The sequence below is a fragment of the Tachysurus fulvidraco genome, chromosome 1 (assembly GCF_022655615.1).
Source record: "Tachysurus fulvidraco isolate hzauxx_2018 chromosome 1, HZAU_PFXX_2.0, whole genome shotgun sequence".
Classification (NCBI taxonomy): Eukaryota; Metazoa; Chordata; class Actinopteri; order Siluriformes; family Bagridae; genus Tachysurus; species Tachysurus fulvidraco.
This window is the reverse complement of record NC_062518.1, coordinates 26,123,303-26,144,856: the sequence shown is the minus strand read 5'-3', so window position 1 is coordinate 26,144,856 and position 21,554 is coordinate 26,123,303. Positions and strand designations below refer to the sequence as shown.

Below are 21,554 nucleotides of genomic sequence, written 5' to 3'. Positions count from 1 at the left end.
TAACTGATCTCCAGTGGCCGATTGTAGTTTATGTAGGTGTATGTTAGTTTTAACATAACCAAAGCACAAAATTCACATATGCAAAAAAAAAAAAAAAAGCATTTCTCCTATCCTTGAGTACAGAAAGTTATTTGTACCAGTCACAGATTCCGTACAATGACCGACAACCTACCATCGTTTTTAACCATGGTTTGAATACATTACATTGAATTGAATTGAATTCTCAATTCTGATTGAGCAGTGATTAATACTTATTCTAATACCTCACTGAATTGCTTAGAGGACAGTCAACATAATCAAAGTCTAATAATACACAACATGCATATGGGAAGATTCTTCACGTAGATTTTCTGCCCATTTTTTTCTTTTTTTCTTTTTTTCTCTCACATTATAGGCACTAAATCCCCTTTCTATGATAAACAGATAAAAATGTATTATTTATTTAACCAAGACAAGGTGTAACTGTTGTTATGGTGAGATTTTTTGTCAGGAACATTAAAGACATGGTTAAAAAGGAGAGGATGGTGAAGGAACGACTGTTAATAGATTTTCTCAGGTGAAATACTATTGTCTGTAAATGTCTTTGCTTTACTGGTATAAAACTTAGCTCGAGGTGTGTGTGTGCGTGTGTGTGGACGGACTGTGCATTAAAGATTCTTGAGCCACTGGGTTACAGGTAGGTGGGCTGTAAACGAATGTGTCGACTCGGAATCATTCTTTAGTTCATTAGTGCAGGTTCAAGCTGAATCAAACCAACCACCTTCAGGTTAATTTGCCGTTATCTAATTTCCAAGTTTTTGGCCTTTTACTTTAATTTTTTATTTGCAGAGCATTGTTTAACCCACTCTAGCTTTGTTTTGTTGACATCTTCACTGAATTACGTGTGTCGCCTGTTTTTACTGCAAGTCCTTTTGTTATCTATTTCGTCTCAAAAAATGGCCGTAATATTAACAGTAGTAGAAGTAATACTAATAGTAGCGCATAAGAGCTTGGATATAGTGTGAATATGGTCACGAGTGCACGATTAAACCACTTGGAAGCGCGTATGACTCGTAAAGAATCGGTTAGCGCAAAGCTTCATCATTTAGAGTCGATTCAAAAATCCTGCCTTCATTGAGGCGGGCTGTATGCAGTGAGCGGATTATATGCTAATTCTCCGCACTTCCCTTCTCTAAATCAATGCCTTTTATAGGCAGGACTGCCTTTTAGAACTGTGCCTGCCTTCTGTCACTCAACAACCTGTACTTCTTACATAAAGTATAGCCTACAGCTCTGAACATCCAACAACCCGGAACATGGAGACGCAGCTCCTCTGCGCCAGGAGCAGCTGAGTGCGAGCTGAATGCGACTCTGGGCACTTGATTTAAGACGTTTGCTTAAAGTTAAAGGTAAGAATAATCCAACATTCGGTTCTAATGAGTTTGTGCTGCTTTATGTGCATTAGATTTTAAAATATTTAGTGTTTTATGTATTAAAGCAGTAGCCGAGAACACAGTATTCTCACACACAAGTGAGTTTGTGTTTGGGGTGAATTTTATTTACTGTAGTTTTCTGATCAATTGGTCGTTTTGCATGAACTCTGAATGTTGTTATTATAAGTTATAAGTGTGTGTTTGTTTGTTTGTTTGTTTTTTTTGGCCACTTTATGTCTGATTTATGCAACATAATCGTGGTTAAGTCTAAAGCAGGATGTTATATTTACATATAGTTGTGTAGAAACAACTGAATGAAAATTAATCAGCCAACAAGATTATGAAGTTTAGATTAAGACAGGATGAAAGAGAAAGAACAAAACTCATAAAAGAAAATGGTTCTGGACTTCCTCTGTGTAGAATGCACATTGTGCCACTTCCTGATTTTGTTTGATACTAAACGTGTGTGTGTGTGTGTGTGTGTGTGTGTGTGTGTGTGTGTGTGTGTGTGTGTGTGTGTGTGGGCAAGTTCCTTCACACTATGAAGTTCATGCTGTGTGTTTAATAACCCATGTCTGCACAAAAAAACATAATAGTGCCCTAATGATCCCTTACAGTGTTTAATTAGTCCTGTATAATTAGGATTTGTTGACATCATCACCCTGTAACTGACCCATCATCTCTATTACATCAGGCATCTGATCTCTAACTAACTGAAAATGATGTGCTCCGAAACCTAAAACTACAATTTGCTGTGAAACATTTATAGCCAAAAAAAACCTCTCACCGTTCAGCATAGCTTATAAAATATCTGCTTGTTTAGAAACGGCTGTATTAAAGCTGTTGCATTATTCAGGCAGGGAAACTTCTAGGTACCTTCTTGTGTGGTTCAGGTGGTCCAGGAGCTGGTCTTTTTTTACTTCTAGTTCTAGAGGTTCTCACTGTGTCTTTGTGGGTTTCTTCCTTGTTCTTTGTTTTCCTCACACTTGCCAGAAAACATGTTGGTAGGAGGATTGGTTAAGAGAAATTCCCCATAAATGTAGTTTAGTGTATTTATTTTAGTGTATGTATTTTATTGTAGACTGCATTGCACTCCTGTCTCATCCAGGGTGTATTCCTACTTCAAGCCGTGTTCCCGAGATCCACTTCGACCCTGAACAAGCGTTTACTGCAGATGGATGAATGTAAAAGTGTCTTGTTTGCCTCTAGTAGTTCATCTAAGCAATGTAGAAATGTAAATTTCTGTATTTGCGCCAAATACCTACTGTATTTGATCCTAAGCTTCCAAATCAAACCTGGAAAAAAAACATTATCATGATCCTAAATATTTAAGATTGCTTTATATTCTTTCTGTCTGCCAGCTAAGATGTAGGAACATTTATAAGACATCATAGAGTCAGCCCGTACAGTACATGCATGTTTACACGATACGGATGTCATACCGTGTCTGAATGGTGGTGTATTTTTTCAGCTGCACAGGCAATTAGCATTTAGTATAATACACATTGTCATGATACTGGTAAATAAAAAAAAAAAAATCATATTTTGACATTTTCTGGTTCCCAACATCAGCACAAATTCTTTAACCAATTGCAAAATATGGTGTTTGTTGTTGATGATGTATTTACAGGGATTTTTAAAGGGATAATTGTCATTCACAGGTATTAATGGAGAATTGTGTTACTAAGAGTTATTACACTAAGAGTTAGAAGTCTAGGAATTGACTAGCAAAGATTTTCATTCATTCATCAGCAGCTATGATATCACAAGAAATCTCTACAGTTCTGGCTCTGACTATTCGTGTAGACGGATTCTCAGGAACTGTGCTGAAGTGAACTCGTTAGAAATGTCGATCCTTTTAGTGGTGTCTGAAACAGTGTGGCCGCTTGCTGATTTAAGGATATGAGAGTGTTGGCGTGAGGGCAGAATTTAAAAGTATCTGGTGTGTGTGTGTGTGTGTGTATTTATACGTTTCTGCTGGAGTTGTTCATTTTACCGGTGTGACAGATGTTCAGCTGAGCATTGTGGCAAACTGATAAACTGTGTTGTTTGTATGTGCTGTGGAGCTGTTCAAATTCAGTGAACTATGATGAAACCTGTTTCAAACAACAACAGGAAATTAATAATTTAAAAAACTCTGCTCTTTGCTGCACTGAAACCCGATGACTTGATAGACGGCGTTCTGTGCAAAGTGCAGAAGTTGTGTTTTTTTCACAGCCGCACAAGCAGGGCATCCTCTAAGCAGCAAAGCTCAACATTCATGTGCAATTAGAGAGATCATTAAGCAATCGTGTCGCGCCGCCATGGTTTCAGTTTTACATGACTTCGTTTTTTGTGAACGGAAATAAAGCGATGCATCTTATTTTCTTCTGTGATGATGCACATTGTAGTCAATATGACTAGTGTGCATTGTGTGAGTTTTGCAGGAAGTCGTGATGTTTGTTTCACTGCACTGCCAGAATGTAAGCTTGAACTCTTACCAGTGATAAAACTGTGAAGTGAGCTTTCAGTTTGTGTCACATTTCTAGCTCGAAAGGAGGAAGTTATTATCGTGAAGCCCAGTGAAGTTTCCCGTGCATCTGTTATTAGCATGCAAACTACTTCAGACTTGCACGCGTAACGCAGTTTAATCAAGCACCATTAATCTGTCCCTCATCTCTCGGTCTCTCAAGTGAGGTGTTGAGGTGTTGCGGGCTTAGTGCAAGGTCACAGATCCACACTTTATATATCAGGATATATTGATCCTTATTCCTCAAATACAACTCTGACACACATGATCTGATGTTTCATTAAAATGCAGGTCTCTCCAGTGTGCTGCAGCATGCACGCATCACCCTACAGCTCCAGAGAGTTATTATTGCACCAAAAATGGGAACTGCAACAAGCCCATTGTGCAGGACTCGCACTGTTCTGTGGAAGAAGTGAAGGCATTACAGGGATGCCAGATTGCAGCCAAAAAGATTGTTTTATAGTAAAGAATCTGAATTAAATGTAATCAAGCGACATTTGTTTTTTAGGTGCAGGGGTGGGGGGTGGTTATGGAGTAGATAACATCAGTAATGCATGCGCACTACGGTGGCCTCGTTTCCAATGCAACGGAAAAGAAAGAGCTATAAAATGTGTCTTCCTTTTCCAGTGCCAATTTTTCCCCTAGTTTTAGGTCTTTTGTTATGGTTACTGAGACTTTATGAGAAATTGATGGAAAGTTTGCTAATCCTGGCAACCGTGGTTAATAATATTGGATAGTTGTCACTGTTGAATCGGGCCGTATGCAAAACAAGCTGTTAGACTGTGTGCTGTCAGGCTGTAAGGCTTTTTTAGTTGTCTGTTACAGGGATACTCCTAAAGGTTCACCAGACAGCCGCTTATAGACTAAGTCAGCTGTGATGGACTCCCAGCTCAAATTCTCTGGAACCAGTTTCCTGTAGTGTAAAAAAAAAAATCCTGTTAATTTAGTTAGTAACAGCACTTACATCATCGATATGAGAGCTTATCATCAGGTAAGTGCCCTTTTTTAGGACAAGTATCGTTAATTGGTTTCTAGTCGGCTCTTTGAAAATTCCCTGAAGTCCAGTTTTGGAGCAGGTTTGTGTGTGCAGTAGTTACTGATATTGACAGGGAGATAAAAGCATGAGCCGTATGCACTCACACTGTGAAGTTCATGTTCGCACAAGTCTGGCAGACATCATGTTCCTGCTTGTCCTTTTTCCCTACTGCTGTTGTGCTGCGGCTCAGTGATCTGGCTGTTCCCCTATCGAAGTGTTTTACCCTGCGTGTGAAATCCTCCATAATGGTAGTCTACTGACACAACTACACACTAGACTAGTACGGTAGAATATATTATAGTGTTATTTATTAATATAAATTATTATATAATATATATATATATAATATTATTTTCTGTCCCCGCTGGCACAACATATAACGAACAGGGAGGATTTGGACTCAGCACGAGAGCAGCACAAGACTTAAAGTGCACAAAAACTCAAACATCACAAATAGTGAATATACATATACACTATTCAAGTTATTTACAGACTGAGACTCAGAGTTTCTGTTCAGTTTAACTAAATAAATAAACATTTTATCCTAGGATTCATCAATCTCGTATTCGCACAAATGGACTCTGAGTCCCCGTGGTCAACTGCCCATTGATTGGCTTTGTGTTGCAGTGATTGACACAACAGTGAGAGAGACGCCCGCCCTGCCGTCTGCCCCGACGCCCGCTGCTCTATGTATTCTTGGCCAAGGATGATCATAGCATCCTAAACCTCAATGTTTTCCGATGTCTGAACGATAGAACAAACATTTTTCTGTTCCATTTGGGAGTTCATTTACTGATCTTTTACTGGAGTTGTGTGTAAATGAAAAACATTCCTGCCACATTTCACCCCTGAGCATATGTTCAGAAATACAGACCACCCATAAATGTCTATTCAGAGCACAGAAGGTATAAAAGGTATAAATCATTGCATGTACAGAGAGTAAATAAAGACTAATCAGTGTAAGAGCACATCCTAAGCATCGCATGTGCTAAATCTGATCATAACGCAGCACATGCATTAAACTACCATAGACTTTTCCTCCTTTTAGGGTGCCATTTCTTTTGTCTTAATCTGATGACTAGTCTTATTTGCCTTAATTTATAGGTGTGTTGTTGACCGATTTCTTTCAGGTCATTAATATTTCCATATTTGTCTCCTTAGCCAGAAACGTACACACACTCAGGAGCTCTTGTTGAATGTGAAGGTTTTTCCAGAACAAACAGGATTTTCATGCGTTTCTTGTGTGAATGTTCCTGTTACCAGTTTATGAACAAATTTGGAGAAGCATCCATTAAAACACTGCATGATGAAGTGATTGTGCTGGTTAAGTATTTTTTAAAAACATGATCTTAAATCTAATAACATTAATTGATGTTTTTTTTATCGCTTATTAGATCTGTGAGGTTTAATTGTGTGTCACTAGCTCCCCCTGGTGGTGGCAAACTGAATGTGCCGGTCATAAACACAACCAAGGCTTTGTTTTTTGTACTGGAGAAATAGTGTACACAGAAGTGACTAATACAAAATACAATATTGCACTGGGAGCTATTAGGCTTCTAGTACAGTTACAAAATAGCAAAAGAAAACTGGGGTTTATGTAGGTATAGTTTCAGGACATGGACAATATTATATTACCATCATCATCATCGTCATCATCATCATCATCATCACTAAGCACTAATACAGCAGTTGTAACAGTGTTGGGCTGTTGGTAGGGATGGTAGCCGTCTACTTGGCAGATCAGACTCTCTCTCTTTCTAATTTACACAGTTTAATTTAATATAGTGTTGTTCAATAATACCGTGTTACGTTGCTGGCTTTATTTCGTCAAAACCACACCAAAAATCTTAAAGATTAAAATTAAATTATTATATCTAACATATTTAGCGGCAGCGGCAGGAAGGAAAATCTCCCTGAGAGAAACCTTGAGAGGAACCAGACTCAGAAGTGAACCTCATCCTCATCCAGTAAATAATGTAAATGTAAATAATGTCCTTTCTACAACAGTTTGTAGTCAAGTACAATTAAGCAACAGGGAGCTCCTGTGGAACCTAACGGGTCTGTATAATTTCAGACAAATTATTTTCTGCAAAAGTCTTCAGATGTTCACTGATGAAGACCCGAGCACAAAGCTGACTGACACAACTAGTTTAAAGACTGAGTGATTGTCTCCTAGTGGATCTATCCACAGCAATCCCATAAGTCACAGGCTCTCCGTACAGATCTAGGTGCATTGGAGTATATTAGTCCATGAGGCCCAAGAGATAATTGTTGTAATTTTATTTTCTTATTCCTGGAAAGCATTTACGGTGTTTGACAGAGGTGATGGAAGTCTCTATCAACGATCGGCATATATATCCGTGTATACATCCACTGTCTGTAACTTCATATTCAGCATGAAGCTGTAGCTGAAACAAATACAAAATTATTCACATTGTTCTGCGGCGTGCAGCAGACGTAAGAGGTTTACTGAAAGTGTGTCAGCCTGAGAGAGCACTTCATATGGTGACAGTTTAAAATTTTCTATTCGTACCAGCTCTCAAACTACACTGTAAAGCTTCACATCTATAGCCTGGTTTGTTTACTGCGCTCTTCTTGTCATTATTCAAATTTGTATGCAGTTAGCTGAGTCGAGTGTCCACCTTTCTGATGAAGAGATGCGGCACTTCATTTCAGTGTTTAAACACCCTCCTGAAGATATAGTTTAGTTAATAAACCACCTGCAGCAATCAGAGCTCATGCTGTGCTCCATTAAAGTCCGTGTGAGATCAGTGCCACATGAGTGTGCCTGCAGCCTGGGGAACATGTTCTCCCACAGAATAAGCTATCTGACTCCAACCCTGGCAGGAAGGAATATAACGTGCAGCAGGGTTCATTGTTACAGAGAGGAATTACACACACACACACACACACACACACACACACACAGGTACAGCCCAGTGATGATTATTTGATGATTATTTCCCAATGTCGCAGTGTTGTGTTCATCTTCCACCCTGTCAATTTGCTAGCAATGGCTTTATTATAATTATTAAAGAGAATGTAGATTCGAGTCATAATTCTGACAAGTTATTGTTGTGGAAGTTATTTCTTGCAGAATGTGAATCTCACTGTCTTGAAGTGTTCCTGCTGTGGGAATCGTAAAGGAGCACTTTCATCTCTGACCGTTACGAAGCGCCGACACTGTTACCTATAGTAACATCACCACGAACGAATCAACACCATCCGACCAATTAGAGGCAAGAGTTTAGCAGCATCTTGGAATGACATTATACAGTGTACATGTAGAGCAGAAAAGGAATACAGGAGATGCTTGTAAATTTCTGCAAGAGCTTTAAGAGTTTTGGAAAACCTGACCAGACACTGACACACACCAAAGATACAAGTCCTCCTTTCACCTGAACACCCACACAGTTGTAATGAGGTTTCTAAGCTGGAGGAAGAGTGTGTAGATTGGTTTGGACTATAGGTTTCTACTCACAGTGCAGTTATAGAGACTCTAGTGTCTTCTGGTGCTCCGTGTCCTTTAAGTGTCCACAATGCCACGTTTCCATCACCTGGAACATCACACATCCTCCACCAACAGCAGGGATCGTGTTCTTCTCACCAGAACAATCTTTTTTTTTTGTGCCAAACCCACCGTGAGCGTGTGTTGTCACAAAGCTCTATTTTTATCTCTTATATTAGATGAAGTATTTTTCATGCTCTTTGCAGTTTACCTCTCTATCCATCCTTCTCTACACACTACTCATCATAGATGGCGGGATTTTCAGGTGTGTATGTATGTTTGGAGCTTTAATCTGATTTTTGTGACTGTCTTCCTTCTTTTGTTTCAGTTCATTAGTGTATTTCCTGATCTTGTTGAGGAGGAATTTGCTGTGTATCGAAACATTATTTATTCCCCAGAAAACAAAATGCTTATTCTGTAAAAAAAAAAAAAAAAAAAATTCTAGTGCTGCCAGTAGTAGTAGTGGTAATAATAATAATAATAATAATAGTGTGTTTGACTGTTTTGATCTCTTTTTGTTTGTTTTTGTCATTTTACTTATATTTTCATATTTTATTAGTGCGAGTTTGACAAATTTTGGTAATATCTTTATCCAGAGTGCCATTACTTCTGGGGCCGATCATATTTACAGTCTATTACACACTGCATGTCTTTCTTCCTACATAACTTATTGTAAACCTGCAGAAGATGCTGATATTCAGATTTATTACTTTTTCAGATCTGGACAAAAGCATAGATTCAACCAAGGACGATAAAAAATTGATAAAAACAAAAAAGGAGCTTTTTTATAAAAAGCTTTATTAGACTTTTAATATACAGCATTGAGTGGATGTTGGATTGTGAGTGCACACGATGGTGTTGATTTTGTTTATTGTGTTTGGATTTATTGTAGTGTTTTACTGTATATGTTGGTCATCTGTTTGAGTGAAGATGTGAACTCTTTAATTTTTAATACTTGAGTTTCATAGCTATTCGCAAAACTGCAGTATTGAACTTTGTCCACCAGGTGGCAGTAAAATCCCACCACATCCTGCTCTGAAGTAACATGAACATCCTTTGAAGCAGAGGGTCAAGTTTCCATCCCAGGATTAGATATTTAGTCATGATGTAAAGGTCACCCGGTAACAAGAAACCTCCTCATCTGGTTATTTGTCTTTAACTTCTGACCTTGTGTGTTAGTCAATGACCGATCAGGACACGGCGACTTGTATTTAACATGATTGATAACACAACCCTGAGGAACAGGATATGCTGGAGGATTAATCAGGATTTACATACGACTTGAAGCACAACCGTTAATCAAATGCCAAATAAATGATGGATCATCAGTGCTGACAGCTGGATACGATGATGAGGTGGCACTGTTTACCTCTCGTGCCTTTCTTCTTCATCACTTTCGCTTGGGTGGAGTCTCTGCTTCTCCCTCAGGGTGTGAGTCACTGCTCAGGCATTGAGGCTCTCAGCCTGGTCATTACTACTGGCCGGAACTGCATGCCTCTCTTTCCCACTTTAAAGCAGCGCAGTGGTGTTTGTGGGATGTAATGCTGCCGTGTGTGCCTCATGAGTGTGTCACGCCACCGCTTCAGAGGTCTACAGGGGGAGGGGGTGAATTATGGGAAGTGATGATGATGAGGGCATCAGAGAGCGTGTGTGTCAGTAGGGACGAGCGATGACCTTAGGACAGATCACACACGCCCCGACATCATGGGCACGTCGTAGCCTTTTAACATTGTGAGCTATTCAGAGATCAGACATTATTGGTTTTTGTGTGTACAAAGTCAGCAGGCTGAAATTCAGTAGATTTAACCGTTAACTCCAGATTGTGCTGAATCTGCGTATGGAAATGACATAGTGGCTTTTTTAGGCCACCTGCTTCAGGCACACATGATCATGGGGCACGGTGGGAGGTTAACTCCATCGCTCTGAACTGAATCTGGGTCAGAAGGGATGCAGCTCATATCTCTCTCTCTAACTCACTGCAGCACCCCAGCACTGCAGAACCCCACCCCGCTGTGCCTCAGCCCATGTGACTCCGCTCCCCTCCCTCTAGCTTTCATTGCGCAGTCTATCTGTGTGTGTGTGTGAGTGAGAGAAAGAGAGAGAGAGGGAGGAAGGCGGGTCTCTGTGCTCCACTGGCTGAGCTGTAGTAGTTGTAGTAGTAATAGTAGAGGGCACGTGGACACACACGCTGCTCTCCATGCTGACACACACACACACCCATGCGCATTGCACTAATGGGATTTGGGGATTTTAATCAAGACGCTCTCGGTCGGATCTCATCCTGGGAGTGTCGAGCAGGAAATCAGCAGGAGTGTTGAGCCGGAGACGCGTATACACACATCATAGCACATTCAGCATAAATGCACAAAATTGAATTTAATAGATAACCCACATGTTTAACTCCATACCATTTCTAAAAGGTAGACAGGAAAAGAAATAGCTTTTCTCTGGTTAATATTCCCTCTTTGAGACGCTATCCAGCGTTTCAGTTTTTCTCCTCCTGAAAGCATTGCATCTGTTCCACTTACTCGAGTCATTGTATCGATGTTCTTTTAAGTCTGCTGAGTATCATCTTCCATTCTCTCGCCTCGCCCCACCCCAGAGATCTGCTCCTATTGGCTGCTGCAGTATTTTTGGTGTAGAGATCCGTTTTTTGGCTCCATGGAAACAGCAGAATGTCATGAGCCAATAGGAGGACAGAGGGGATAAGTGATAGTCAAACGAACACGTCGGATTCGCTCATCCTCCTTCCACCCCACATCCCCCACCATCTGAGGCATATCAAGGTGGATTTGGGTCTTCAGGACAGAGCTGATGCTGTGCTAGTGCTTTTCTCGTTTGCTTCCTCTGCAGGGCTGTAGATGTATTACCGAAGGAACACACACGCAGACACACACTGTAGAGTAGGTCAGTGGCTGACCTATTTACCTCCTTTAACATCGCTCCATTTGTTCTGTAAAGCAGTCCTAGTTTTGCAGTTAAGTTGCTTTTAAAGAGTTAATCCTGCAAAAGGAATCTGGTGGAGCCTGGAGCAGACTGTAGCAGTGTTTTAAATTTGAGGTCAGTCTCTTTCCACAGACGATCCCTCCCTTTTCGTGGGTGGTTTTGAAATCATGCATAGCCTGTGCAGCTCGGAGCACCTCCCTGCTCTCGGGAGAGACGACTCCTACATAGTGACACAAACGATTCACAGCAGAGCAAACCTGGAATTTCAGGGAAGGGATTCCTGGAAATGAATCAGTCCGGTTCCATCGTATAGCGCCTTTAAGTATGGATATTATCTCAAAGGTTCGGATTCAGATTTTAGTCCTGAATGAGAGAGCCAGAGGTGCCTGAGACGAGGTCCAGAAAAAGTGCAGTGGAAGAAGCCAGTGATATTTAAGAATTAGGGGAGGAACCGATCGATCTCTGAAACGTTAACACATTTAATGAAGAATTGTATTTGTTTGTGGTAAAATAAAATGTTTATTTTCTATACATCAAACCGTAACAGGATAAATCATGCTGGTTTTCACAAAGAAAATATTCAGGCAAGATTTATTTTTTTTTGCTGTACATTTTTATTGTATCACAGGAATATTGTGCTTTAACACATGTTGAAGGTTTCTATGACTATCAATCATATGTTTTATCCTGGTGTGACTGGGCAGTGTGTGTGTGTGTGGTAGTGGGTTGGTCTTCCTCTAACTGCACTGCCTTAAACAGCTGTTCTGTCACACATTTTTGCATGTGTTTACAGAGATGTTAAAGGAGTACAGATGGGACAAACCGGGATCGGTGTGATTCTAGCCAGGGGTGTGTATGTGGTGGGGGGTGGGGGGGTAACTATTCCGAAATGTTCAAAAAGACAAATGTTCGACATCACTGATTTATTGGACCCAAGCAGACGCACAACACGACACAGTAACATGATCTTTATATTCTCAGCGTGATGCGTCACTAAACTCCGTCCTCTTCCTCTCGTAGGGTTTCTGATTGGACGGCATGGGGAATCTGATCAAGGTTCTGACGAGGGACATCGACAACAATGCGGGGAATTTCTTCCTGGACTTTGAAAGTAAGTTTATGTAGCGTGTGTATCTTTTATAATTACAAATGTGTTTCATCTTAATGCAGATGGAAACACATTGGATGACTGGGACATGTTATTTAATACAGTTTTAATATTAAGTGTGTTCCAGTAAGATCAGAGCAGTCTTTAAACATGAATGAACTCATGTGCTAACAGAGCATTCCTCTATACGTCTGTTTCGTATCAAAACGTCTGCTGTAACCATTTTTATACACACGATAACCCGACTGTACATTCTGTGTGTTGCTGTTTCCGCAGATGCTCGGCCCACCGAGGCAGAGAGAGAGTTATGGGAACAGGTGAACAAGGTTCTGATGGAGGCCATGAGTGTTTTAGAGGATCTGCGGTCCTACAGTGGAGCTGGAGAAGCCATTAGACAGGTGAGTGTACTGTACGACGTGTGTTTGTGTGTGTACACAGGACAATAAAGAACAGCATCGTGTTGCAGGAGTCTGTTCCACAGCTGCTGTTTAATCTCCAGCTGTTTTGTTCATTTCCACCACAAAAGGGCCGCGTCGCCGTTGGTTCGGTTCCAGTCCCGAAATGCTGTAGGTCTAGAAATAAGAGAAATATTTTATTGCCATGACAAGTCTTGTTTTTATTATTTCTAATGTTTTTTTTTCTTTTTCTAAAGCCGCTTCACAACAGTGTCTAGAAATAAAATGGAAGCATGTAGGAGCATTTTTAACCTTACTCGCACGGCCACTGTTAGTATTGTACAAATCACAGTGTTACCTACACGTTAAACCGCCGTCTTTCCCGTTCATTTGATTTAACTCGCAGTCTCTGCGCTCTGGACGGGCCCTAAATCATACATCACCCTGTGTTTGTGTGTACTGGAGATTTAGACCACACTGCTACATCACACAGTACAACAGTGCTGCTGACCAGAAAGGAGTTAAACAGCAACAGGAGAGAAACTGAAAAGAGATGAGAGATTTTATGGAAAAGACTGTCTCGTTAATATCTATTTAAGATATAATAAAAGATCAAATCCCCTAATTGTTGTATGTGGATGGGCAAAAAGACTTTCATTCTTTCTACAAAAGATACACAAGCCGGTAATTATGACTGTGATCCATTAAATCTGCAACTCATGTTATTTCTAATGCTAATGGAAGCAAAACCAGCTAAAAGCTATTAAAAAGTGTGAGTCTATTATGATTAGATGATTAAAAAAGAATCTCAGTCAGAGGTAGAACTTGTAAAAAGTCTTCTTAGTCGTTATTAGTTTTGTACGGCTCATAAACTCTCACTAGATTATTTAATGGTTCGGCTCTTAAACTTGAAGAAACAATGGACTGTTCTTTAAGAACCGACACGAGCGTGGCGCCGTGTCAGGGAGGAAAGCCGAAGCAGATACCGCATTCCTAGCACAGTGCATCACTGGAGTGTTTGTTTTTAACTGCTTCATCACATCTGAGTCACGTTACAGTCCTGGAAAAGGAGTACACTTTAACGCCGTAGTGCTGGGAGAAACATTAAGAGGAGCTGTGCTTGGAAAACGCTTTCAGGTTGAGTTCATGGGAAGGTTCTCCAGTTTAGCAGGCACATGTTGATGGAGTGTGTTGTGTTTCCAGGCCATCCAGCAGCCAACTAATGAAAGTGTGCAAGAGAAAACCTGGACTTCTGTGGTGCCGCTGGTGGGCAAACTAAAGAAGTTTTATGAGTTCTCTCAAAAGCTGGGTATGAGACTTCACATCACACACACACACTCTTTCCTACACCACCAGTGATGTTTATTATAATACATTACAAGACCTGCCAAGCTGGATGCATTTCAAGTTCAGTAGTGTAACAGTAAAGTACACTAGTAAGAGTTCACACCCCAAAATACAGCAAAAGAACAAGAGATTATTGTTTCTAATATTAAACAGTGCTGCCAGGAAGCTTCGCCCCTTTCCCACGTCTCACACTCCTGCTCCTGGCTACATTCTCTCAGTTCTATGTTGACATGAATGTTTTGAGCTCATTAGTGTAAAATAGCAGTATGTTTTCATTGCACTTTTGCTAGCGTTTTATTAGCTGTATTTTTAAGAACGCCGCCAAATAAGATTAGTAAAAAAAAAAAAAAAAAAAACAGCAGTAAAACAAATGAGATGAACGCATCATGAGCAGGGATACAGTAATCTCACACAAACCTAGACTTCAGCTCAGTGTGTTGCTGAGCTCAGTGACGGTGACTCGTGTCCGATGACGGTCAGTGTTTAATGACTCATCTGCGTTTGACTCAGCAAAGTTTGCATCAGGACCCAGATAAAGGAGTTGTATAACCTTTAGCAGCCCTATCTATAGCTCTTACCATCACTCTTAGGTCTTTTCTACCTGCTCCATGTCCTCAGATTCCTTCTCTTTATTTATTTATCTTATACAGGTAACATAATGTCCTGTTGGCAGCGATGTTCCGCAGTGGACTGCTGTGGTGAGGTTAATGCTATTAGGATTATGACGTTCGTACTCGGTGCATGGCAGCAGTTCGCTTCGAGCCAGGCAACAATGCAGTGTAATTGAATTAAGATAATCTTCTTGGTGACGCCTCCTCTAGTGAAATATTGCCATGTTCACTAATGTATGAAATTGAATTGTGTTTAATACCAAGGTTAATTTCTTGATATTCATTAATTAGAGCCACATAAAAAAAAGAAGTCACAGAATACAGTAAGCTCTTATCTCTCTCATATGTATGTCAGTATACGAGCAACACACGTGGAATAGTAGGTCATGTCCTAATTAACTCTGACACGTCCCTATATCCGACAACCGCCAACCAGCTGCAGCCGACTCCGGCTAGCTAAACGTCTCTTCGCTCACAACCGAGATTTATGCCAGATATTTGACGAGACGTTTAAAAATGCATGTGGATATAAATAAGTCTACGCAGCTCACGGCACTGTGATCCGCTAGAGTTCTTGCAGGGTGAAGACTGCATGCCGTCTGCACGTTCTCTATGTGAACCGAAATTAAAATAGAAATGATGCACACATTTTGCCCCAAGCGGGTCTCTGGAACACACCCTTCAGTTTTGAATAACAGTTTGCCACAAGGCTTTATCCTGTTCCTTTTACATTTGCTCGACACACTGGGTTTGCCTTTCACTAATTCTCTTTCCGATATTGATCCAGCACATTCATCCATCTCCATCTTTATCTGTCCCCCATTCGTCAGGTCCATTGTAATGTAATATTACCTCTGTCTTGGTTGTGTAGAAGGAACCCTGCACGGCCTGCTGGGATTCCTAACGAGCGCACACTGCAGCCCCACGCAGCACTTGGAGCAGGAGCAGGCTCTTGCGCGTCAGTTCGCCGAGATCCTCCACTTCACTCTGCTCTTTGATGAGCTTAAGGTACGTGTAAGCAGATTTAATCTGAAGGTCTCGCTTCTCACTCGTTCACCTTACCGAAGCCGCGTCTCTTATCGGTATCCCCGCCCGGTCGAAACGGCTGAGAAACACACACAAAGCAGATAGAAAGAAAGGTGAATGAAGGAGAAGAAAGAGGAGCATGTACATGGAAGAGGATCTCAGAACACTTTGCTGTTCATGAACAAAAAAGCCTCACTGAGAGGCAGGAGTGTAGAAACTCGACCTGGTTTTTATTACCAATAATAGTAACACCATTCACACAGACTTGTACGGCAGACGCTCCACATAATCCAAGTCTACTAAAAAAAATAATAATAACGGCTTCCATGATGCTGTTTATTTAACATGTATGACGTGGTGTATAGGATCAGTGCATCAACAGGGAATGCTTTTACAGTTCCTCTGTATAAGGACAAGCTTGTATTATTCGTTTGAAGTGAAACAACATCCGTTTATAGCTTCGATTCAATTTATCTGTAGTGCTTTTAACAATCCACGTTGTCTCCAAGCAGCTTTACGACATACAGAAACAATAAAATCCGTAAGTTTAAAAAAACGAAGTTTATATATATATATCTATATAGCTATATATATCTATATCTCTCTCTCTATATATATATATAATCTCTAACATTAATGAGCACAGTGGAGGATGAACTCATTTGTTTCAAAGACATTCTACTACATTCAGTGTAGCTATAAACACATCCAATTTGTCCCTTTTTTCCCCCCTTAAATCTGTCGAAGGTGTGGTATAAGAGGAATGAAACACTTGGTAGGAAAATCACCCTTTGCTATAACTGTACACCTCGTCCTTGTGGAGTTAAACTAATTTACTGATTAATTCAGCCGATCCAGCGCCGGTGTGTGAGTGATGAATCCTGTATCTTCTCTTCCCAGATGACTAACCCAGCCATTCAGAACGACTTCAGCTACTACCGCCGGACCCTGAGCCGCATGCGGATCAACAACTTGGCAGTAAGTGCACGTGCTTTGCGTGCGCACTCTCGTGGAAACATGTCTCATTATCAGCAAGCTTATGTTTTAGTAATGCACCAATTCACTAGGGTCCAGGGTTAACGAGCAGCGCTCTGATCATTAAGTAAGCGAGGTCCTGAGTCAGGGAAACTCTCATTACAGTCATCCATCTATTCCCTTTTATCCAGCTACTTTTAGCTGATGCTCATGTACAGTGAGGGGGTGGTTTCTGCACGCGAGTATGTATGCTAATAGGCTCGGCCTCGTAACCATCCGAAAACTAGAGAGGAGACAAAGGTTACATGACCTTGCCTCCCCAATTAAAAGCTTTCGCAGTCAGGAATAATCATCACCGCCTCCTCACTTAATGAATCGTGAGCTGCAGCGCCGTACAACCTGCTCTGGGCTCGCAGGACTTCCTGTGTGTAGTAGAGGAAAAGAAATGAACGGCTTCTTGTCAATGGATTATGCTTTTTTTCACCATGAGGCAAGCACTTTTTGGGTCCATTTGCATGATTACATACACAAAATCCCTTACAAATACAATATTCTGTCTCAAGCGAGTGCTGCGCCGGGGATTTATTAAATGTATGAGATCATCCAAAGAAAATCTTGGTAACAGGTTGTGATATTTTGCAGTCAGTGTCAGAGCAGATAATAAACAATAAATCTGTGATTATTTACATCATCACAATCAAGGCTTGTGCTTATAAAGTGTAAAAAAAAGCCTTTGTTACAATAGTAGCTGAGAGAAAGCACAATTTAAAAGGGAGAGAGCTGTAATTTATCCTCTATTTCTTTCCACTTCGCATCCTTTTTGCCCTGACACGACCAAACTGAGATGAGGCATCAAGGGACACGTTTCGCTCTGCTTTAAAATCGGTCATTGTTTACATTACACCGCTAGTGCTACTGTTTTTTGAAACAGCTGATTTTATGCATTCTAAAGCTGTGTCCCCAATAACATACTACACACTTAAACACTTTTTCTACTGTACAATACAATAACAATTTAAAAAAAATTTTTTAAACTAGCCAGAAATATAAGCTGTTTCCCGGTCGATGGTAAATAACGTCAAGCACACATAATGCGATGCTGCTGACCTGAGCATAAAACAACAGATTTTTAAAACGCATCTTGTTCGGCTACCTGGAAAATATTTGTCTCATCCAGTGCCAGCACCTGGTAGCTCCGCCCCTTTTCCACTACGTGCCACGTTTTTTGTTGTGTCGGGTTGAATTACTTGCATCATCCGGATACCTGAAGTGCACTAAATGCTGAAATTTTTCGTGTGAACAGATTTATACTACAAAATGCTATAGAAAGCATAAGTATGTGATTTGGGACACACTTTAAGAGCTATCCTCATGAATGAAGGCTAAAGTGTATGTGCACTTTAGATGGGTTAAATGCAGAGAACAAATTGAGTATAGGTCACCTATTAAGCCGTATGTCACGTCACTAGTTTCCACTGTATTAAACTACAAGCCACAATGTAACGTTGCATTGAAATAAATAAAAAAACTTCGGCACAAATCTCCGTTTTTATTTTGTTGGAATATTACACCCACATGTAAACCTTTGCCCAGAACTGTTCCACTTTACACCACCTCATCTACATTAAATAGTGATTTGTGGATGTTGGAGTAGAGAGAACTCCGAGATCTACACAGAGCTCAGAACTCAACCCTACAACACACCTTTAGGATGAACTGGAACACTGAGCGCTGTGGCTAAAAAAAGCACAGACACCCCCAGAGCCACGCTCCAACATCTAGTGCAAAATAATTTAAGAACAGAATAATTTTAATGCCTGTGGTTTTGGAAAGAGATGTTTAACAAGCGCCTCCGTTTGTGACGATCCATCAGGTGTCCATGTACCTTTATCCATATACAGTGCATCTCTAAAGAGTGTACGGTACAACCGAGTAAGGGAGCAGAAGTGATCACGCTCGATATCTCTTGCCAAGAAATGATTAAACGTACAACGATTACAACGTTTGTGTATTTACTATTGGACCGATCAACGATTTCAATGTTTTGTCCCTAGACAGAGGAAGAGAACGAAGTAAACAACGAACTGGCCAATCGCATGTCTCTGTTCTACGCCAATGCTACACCAATGCTGAAAACATTAAGTGATGCCACGACAAAGTTCGTATCTGAGGTCAGTCTTCACACTTCATGCACACTGACGTGTTCTAAAAGGGTTCTAAAATTTCTAAACGTATCATTTTTCCTCTATTTTGACAGAATTCAGATTTACCCATCGAAAACACAACAGACTGCTTAAGTACGATGGCGAGCGTGTGTAAAGTCATGTTAGACACACCGTAAGTTCAGTTACATCGGTCATCATCAGTTTCCCTTTTAGTTCTTTCACTCACTTCGTGTGTGTGTGTGTGTACACTTAGGGAGTACCGTACCCGTTTTGCGAGTGAAGACACAGTGTTATTTTGCCTGCGTGTCATGGTGGGAGTCATCATCCTCTATGATTACGTTCATCCTGCCGGAGCATTCGTCAAGTCCTCGAAAATCGATGTGTGTACACAAATAAAATTCTCTTCACACAGGCATACTCATGTACATGTTCATCGTATGATTACTGCCTGCCTGTAAACCTTCCTGTGTTTTACAGATGAAAGGCTGCATTAAAGTCCTGCGGGATCAGCCACCTAACAGAGTAGAAGGTCTGCTTAACGCACTCAGGTCTGTGAACTCACTCACGCACTGTAAAACAATACTCTATTTTTTTAATATTATATAAATATCTTAATTCTGCTAAACACTTACAGTGGGTATGTTTTTGAATGTGTTTCAACTGAAGGTACACGACAAAACATTTGAACGATGAGACTACCTCCAAGCAAATCAAAAGCATGTTACAAGTCTGACAGCGTCCATAAAACGGTACTTCTCGAGAACTTATTGAGGATTTGGACCCTCTTCTGATGAGTTTTTAACTGCTGAGAGAATGGCCATGTATCAGGTGGCAGCTACTGGGATACACTGCTGTATGATGGTCCTAATGCGACTCTGAAGAGGAGTGCCTCTGCTGTGTGTGTCTTTTTTTTTTTTCTTCTTCTTCTTTTCATCTTTTTATTGCCCTTGTGTATTTTATTTTAATGGTTGACAGAGTGCCAAAGCAGAAACATTTATTTTTTGTAATTTCGTTGGTTAAAAAAATGGTTGATTTGACATATTTGATAAATCTTTTTAACAAAATAAAGAAGCTGTTTAAATCAGTTTGGCTGGCTGTGTTCTTTCACTTCACAATCACTAGAAGGTGGTGCATCAATGTTTAATAGATCTAACTGACTCAAAACCTAGTTCTGCGCTTAAAGTGAAGTTTCTGTAGTTTAACACACGAGCGTCTAGACGCCATTGTCGATGGACGTAAAGCCAGAACATCTTTTAAGACACTTACGCAAAGGTTTCTAATTTCACGTTGGACTGGACACTTTGGTTCCAAACCCACATCCGTGTTACTAACATAGCATCTGGACTTCATCACATATCCTCTTTCTGATTTCCTAACCTTGAGTCAACAAATGAGCAATGGTACAGTCATCTGCCTTCACGATAACTGTAGCCGTTTTCCCTGCCAAATAGGCTCCAAAAACTATGTGAAGGAAAACAAAGCTGTAAAATTCTCTGCACTGCATTCTCAGTCTCAGCTGGCTGGAAAAGGAACCGACTTTCCCTCTCAGCAAGTCGGAATGTAGCGTGTAACCTGCTGCTGATTGGTCAGCAGGGGTCAGCTGACTGTACTGATGTGGGGGGGGGGGAATCCCACAGAAGGCAGGAAAAGGAATTGTGATGGTTTACGGTCATTGTGAGTAATACACTGTTAAATCTGATCTCTAGAAAGGGTGGATCTTATACTTAGTGTGGATTTAATTTCAATACCTCGGTCTCACGCTGCGCCGCCTGACACTTACTCCGAGCCGAACACATACCGTTTTCTTAATGGCTTTCCTGACTGATCAAGATAATTTCACTGAGGGTTCCTGGTGCAGAGCCAAATGCCTGTCTGTTTACACACCCTGTACACTCAGACAGTCTAATGCGCAGGCCATGACTTCCTGACAGAGAGAGAGAGAGAGAGTGTGTGTGTGTGTGTCTAGCCCACTATGTTTGTGTGTGACCTGTAATTCCAGAGTGCCATCTCCAAGGGTGGCCACTACAAAGCAGACCAAACACCATATGGCAGCAAGATTACTTGCGCTCCTCTTCAGCGCTGGTGTCAGCACAAACAAACAAACAAACAAAGTCACCTCAGAAGTGCTTGGAAAACAAGTGAGAACGCCATCATGGGAGGGTGAAAAGAGGCCTCCGAGGAAAAGAGCTCAAACAGGCGTGTGATTAAATCCTTTCCTGTGCATTAGGCTGCAGACAGAGGAACATAAGGGCATAGTTTCAGCAGGTCACTGCCAACTTGTCACGGCCCATATGAGAGCCATGTTTTATGAGTGACTGTAGAAGATATTGCTCACAAGGGAAAGTGTGGCGCCAGTACAGTATGTCACTTATAAATCAATAATCCTCAATGCTAAAAATGCTCCTTGTTCATTCAGTTGTGAAATTTTTTTCTCTCTCTTTTCTATTTTTAAAAGCACACAGTGATTCATTATGTAGTCACACAGTAATATTTAAGCTACACTCTTCTTGTTACCC

At 40.8% G+C, this 21,554-nt stretch overlaps 1 protein-coding gene and 1 long non-coding RNA gene across 3 annotated transcripts in view; one reads left to right on the top strand and one right to left on the bottom strand.

Annotated features, from left to right (window-relative positions):
• Positions 1–1,141: 1,141 nt before the first annotated feature.
• Positions 1,142–20,122, top strand: fam49ba (family with sequence similarity 49 member Ba). 2 transcript variants are annotated; one of them, XM_027169082.2, is made up of 11 exons: positions 1,142–1,388; positions 12,432–12,522; positions 12,796–12,917; positions 14,118–14,223; positions 15,744–15,880; positions 16,799–16,876; positions 18,928–19,044; positions 19,131–19,210; positions 19,292–19,418; positions 19,516–19,586; positions 19,705–20,122. In XM_027169082.2, exons 2-11 carry the CDS (start codon positions 12,450–12,452, stop codon positions 19,769–19,771), a joined length of 978 nt encoding a protein of 325 aa, XP_027024883.1. In that variant the 5' UTR covers positions 1,142–1,388; positions 12,432–12,449; the 3' UTR covers positions 19,772–20,122. The 2 variants fall into 2 exon arrangements, with proteins under 2 accessions (XP_027024883.1, XP_027024884.1); XM_027169083.2 differs by lacking the exon at positions 1,142–1,388 and adding an exon at positions 12,226–12,260.
• The window catches only part of LOC113657361, a 114,482-nt gene continuing 104,670 nt past the window's right edge, over positions 11,743–21,554 (bottom strand). The window contains exons 4-5 of the long non-coding RNA XR_003444157.2: positions 15,725–15,977; positions 11,743–13,091 (exon numbers count right to left, since the gene is read on the bottom strand). This is a non-coding gene — a long non-coding RNA (uncharacterized LOC113657361). The remainder of the gene's footprint in view (positions 13,092–15,724; positions 15,978–21,554) is intronic.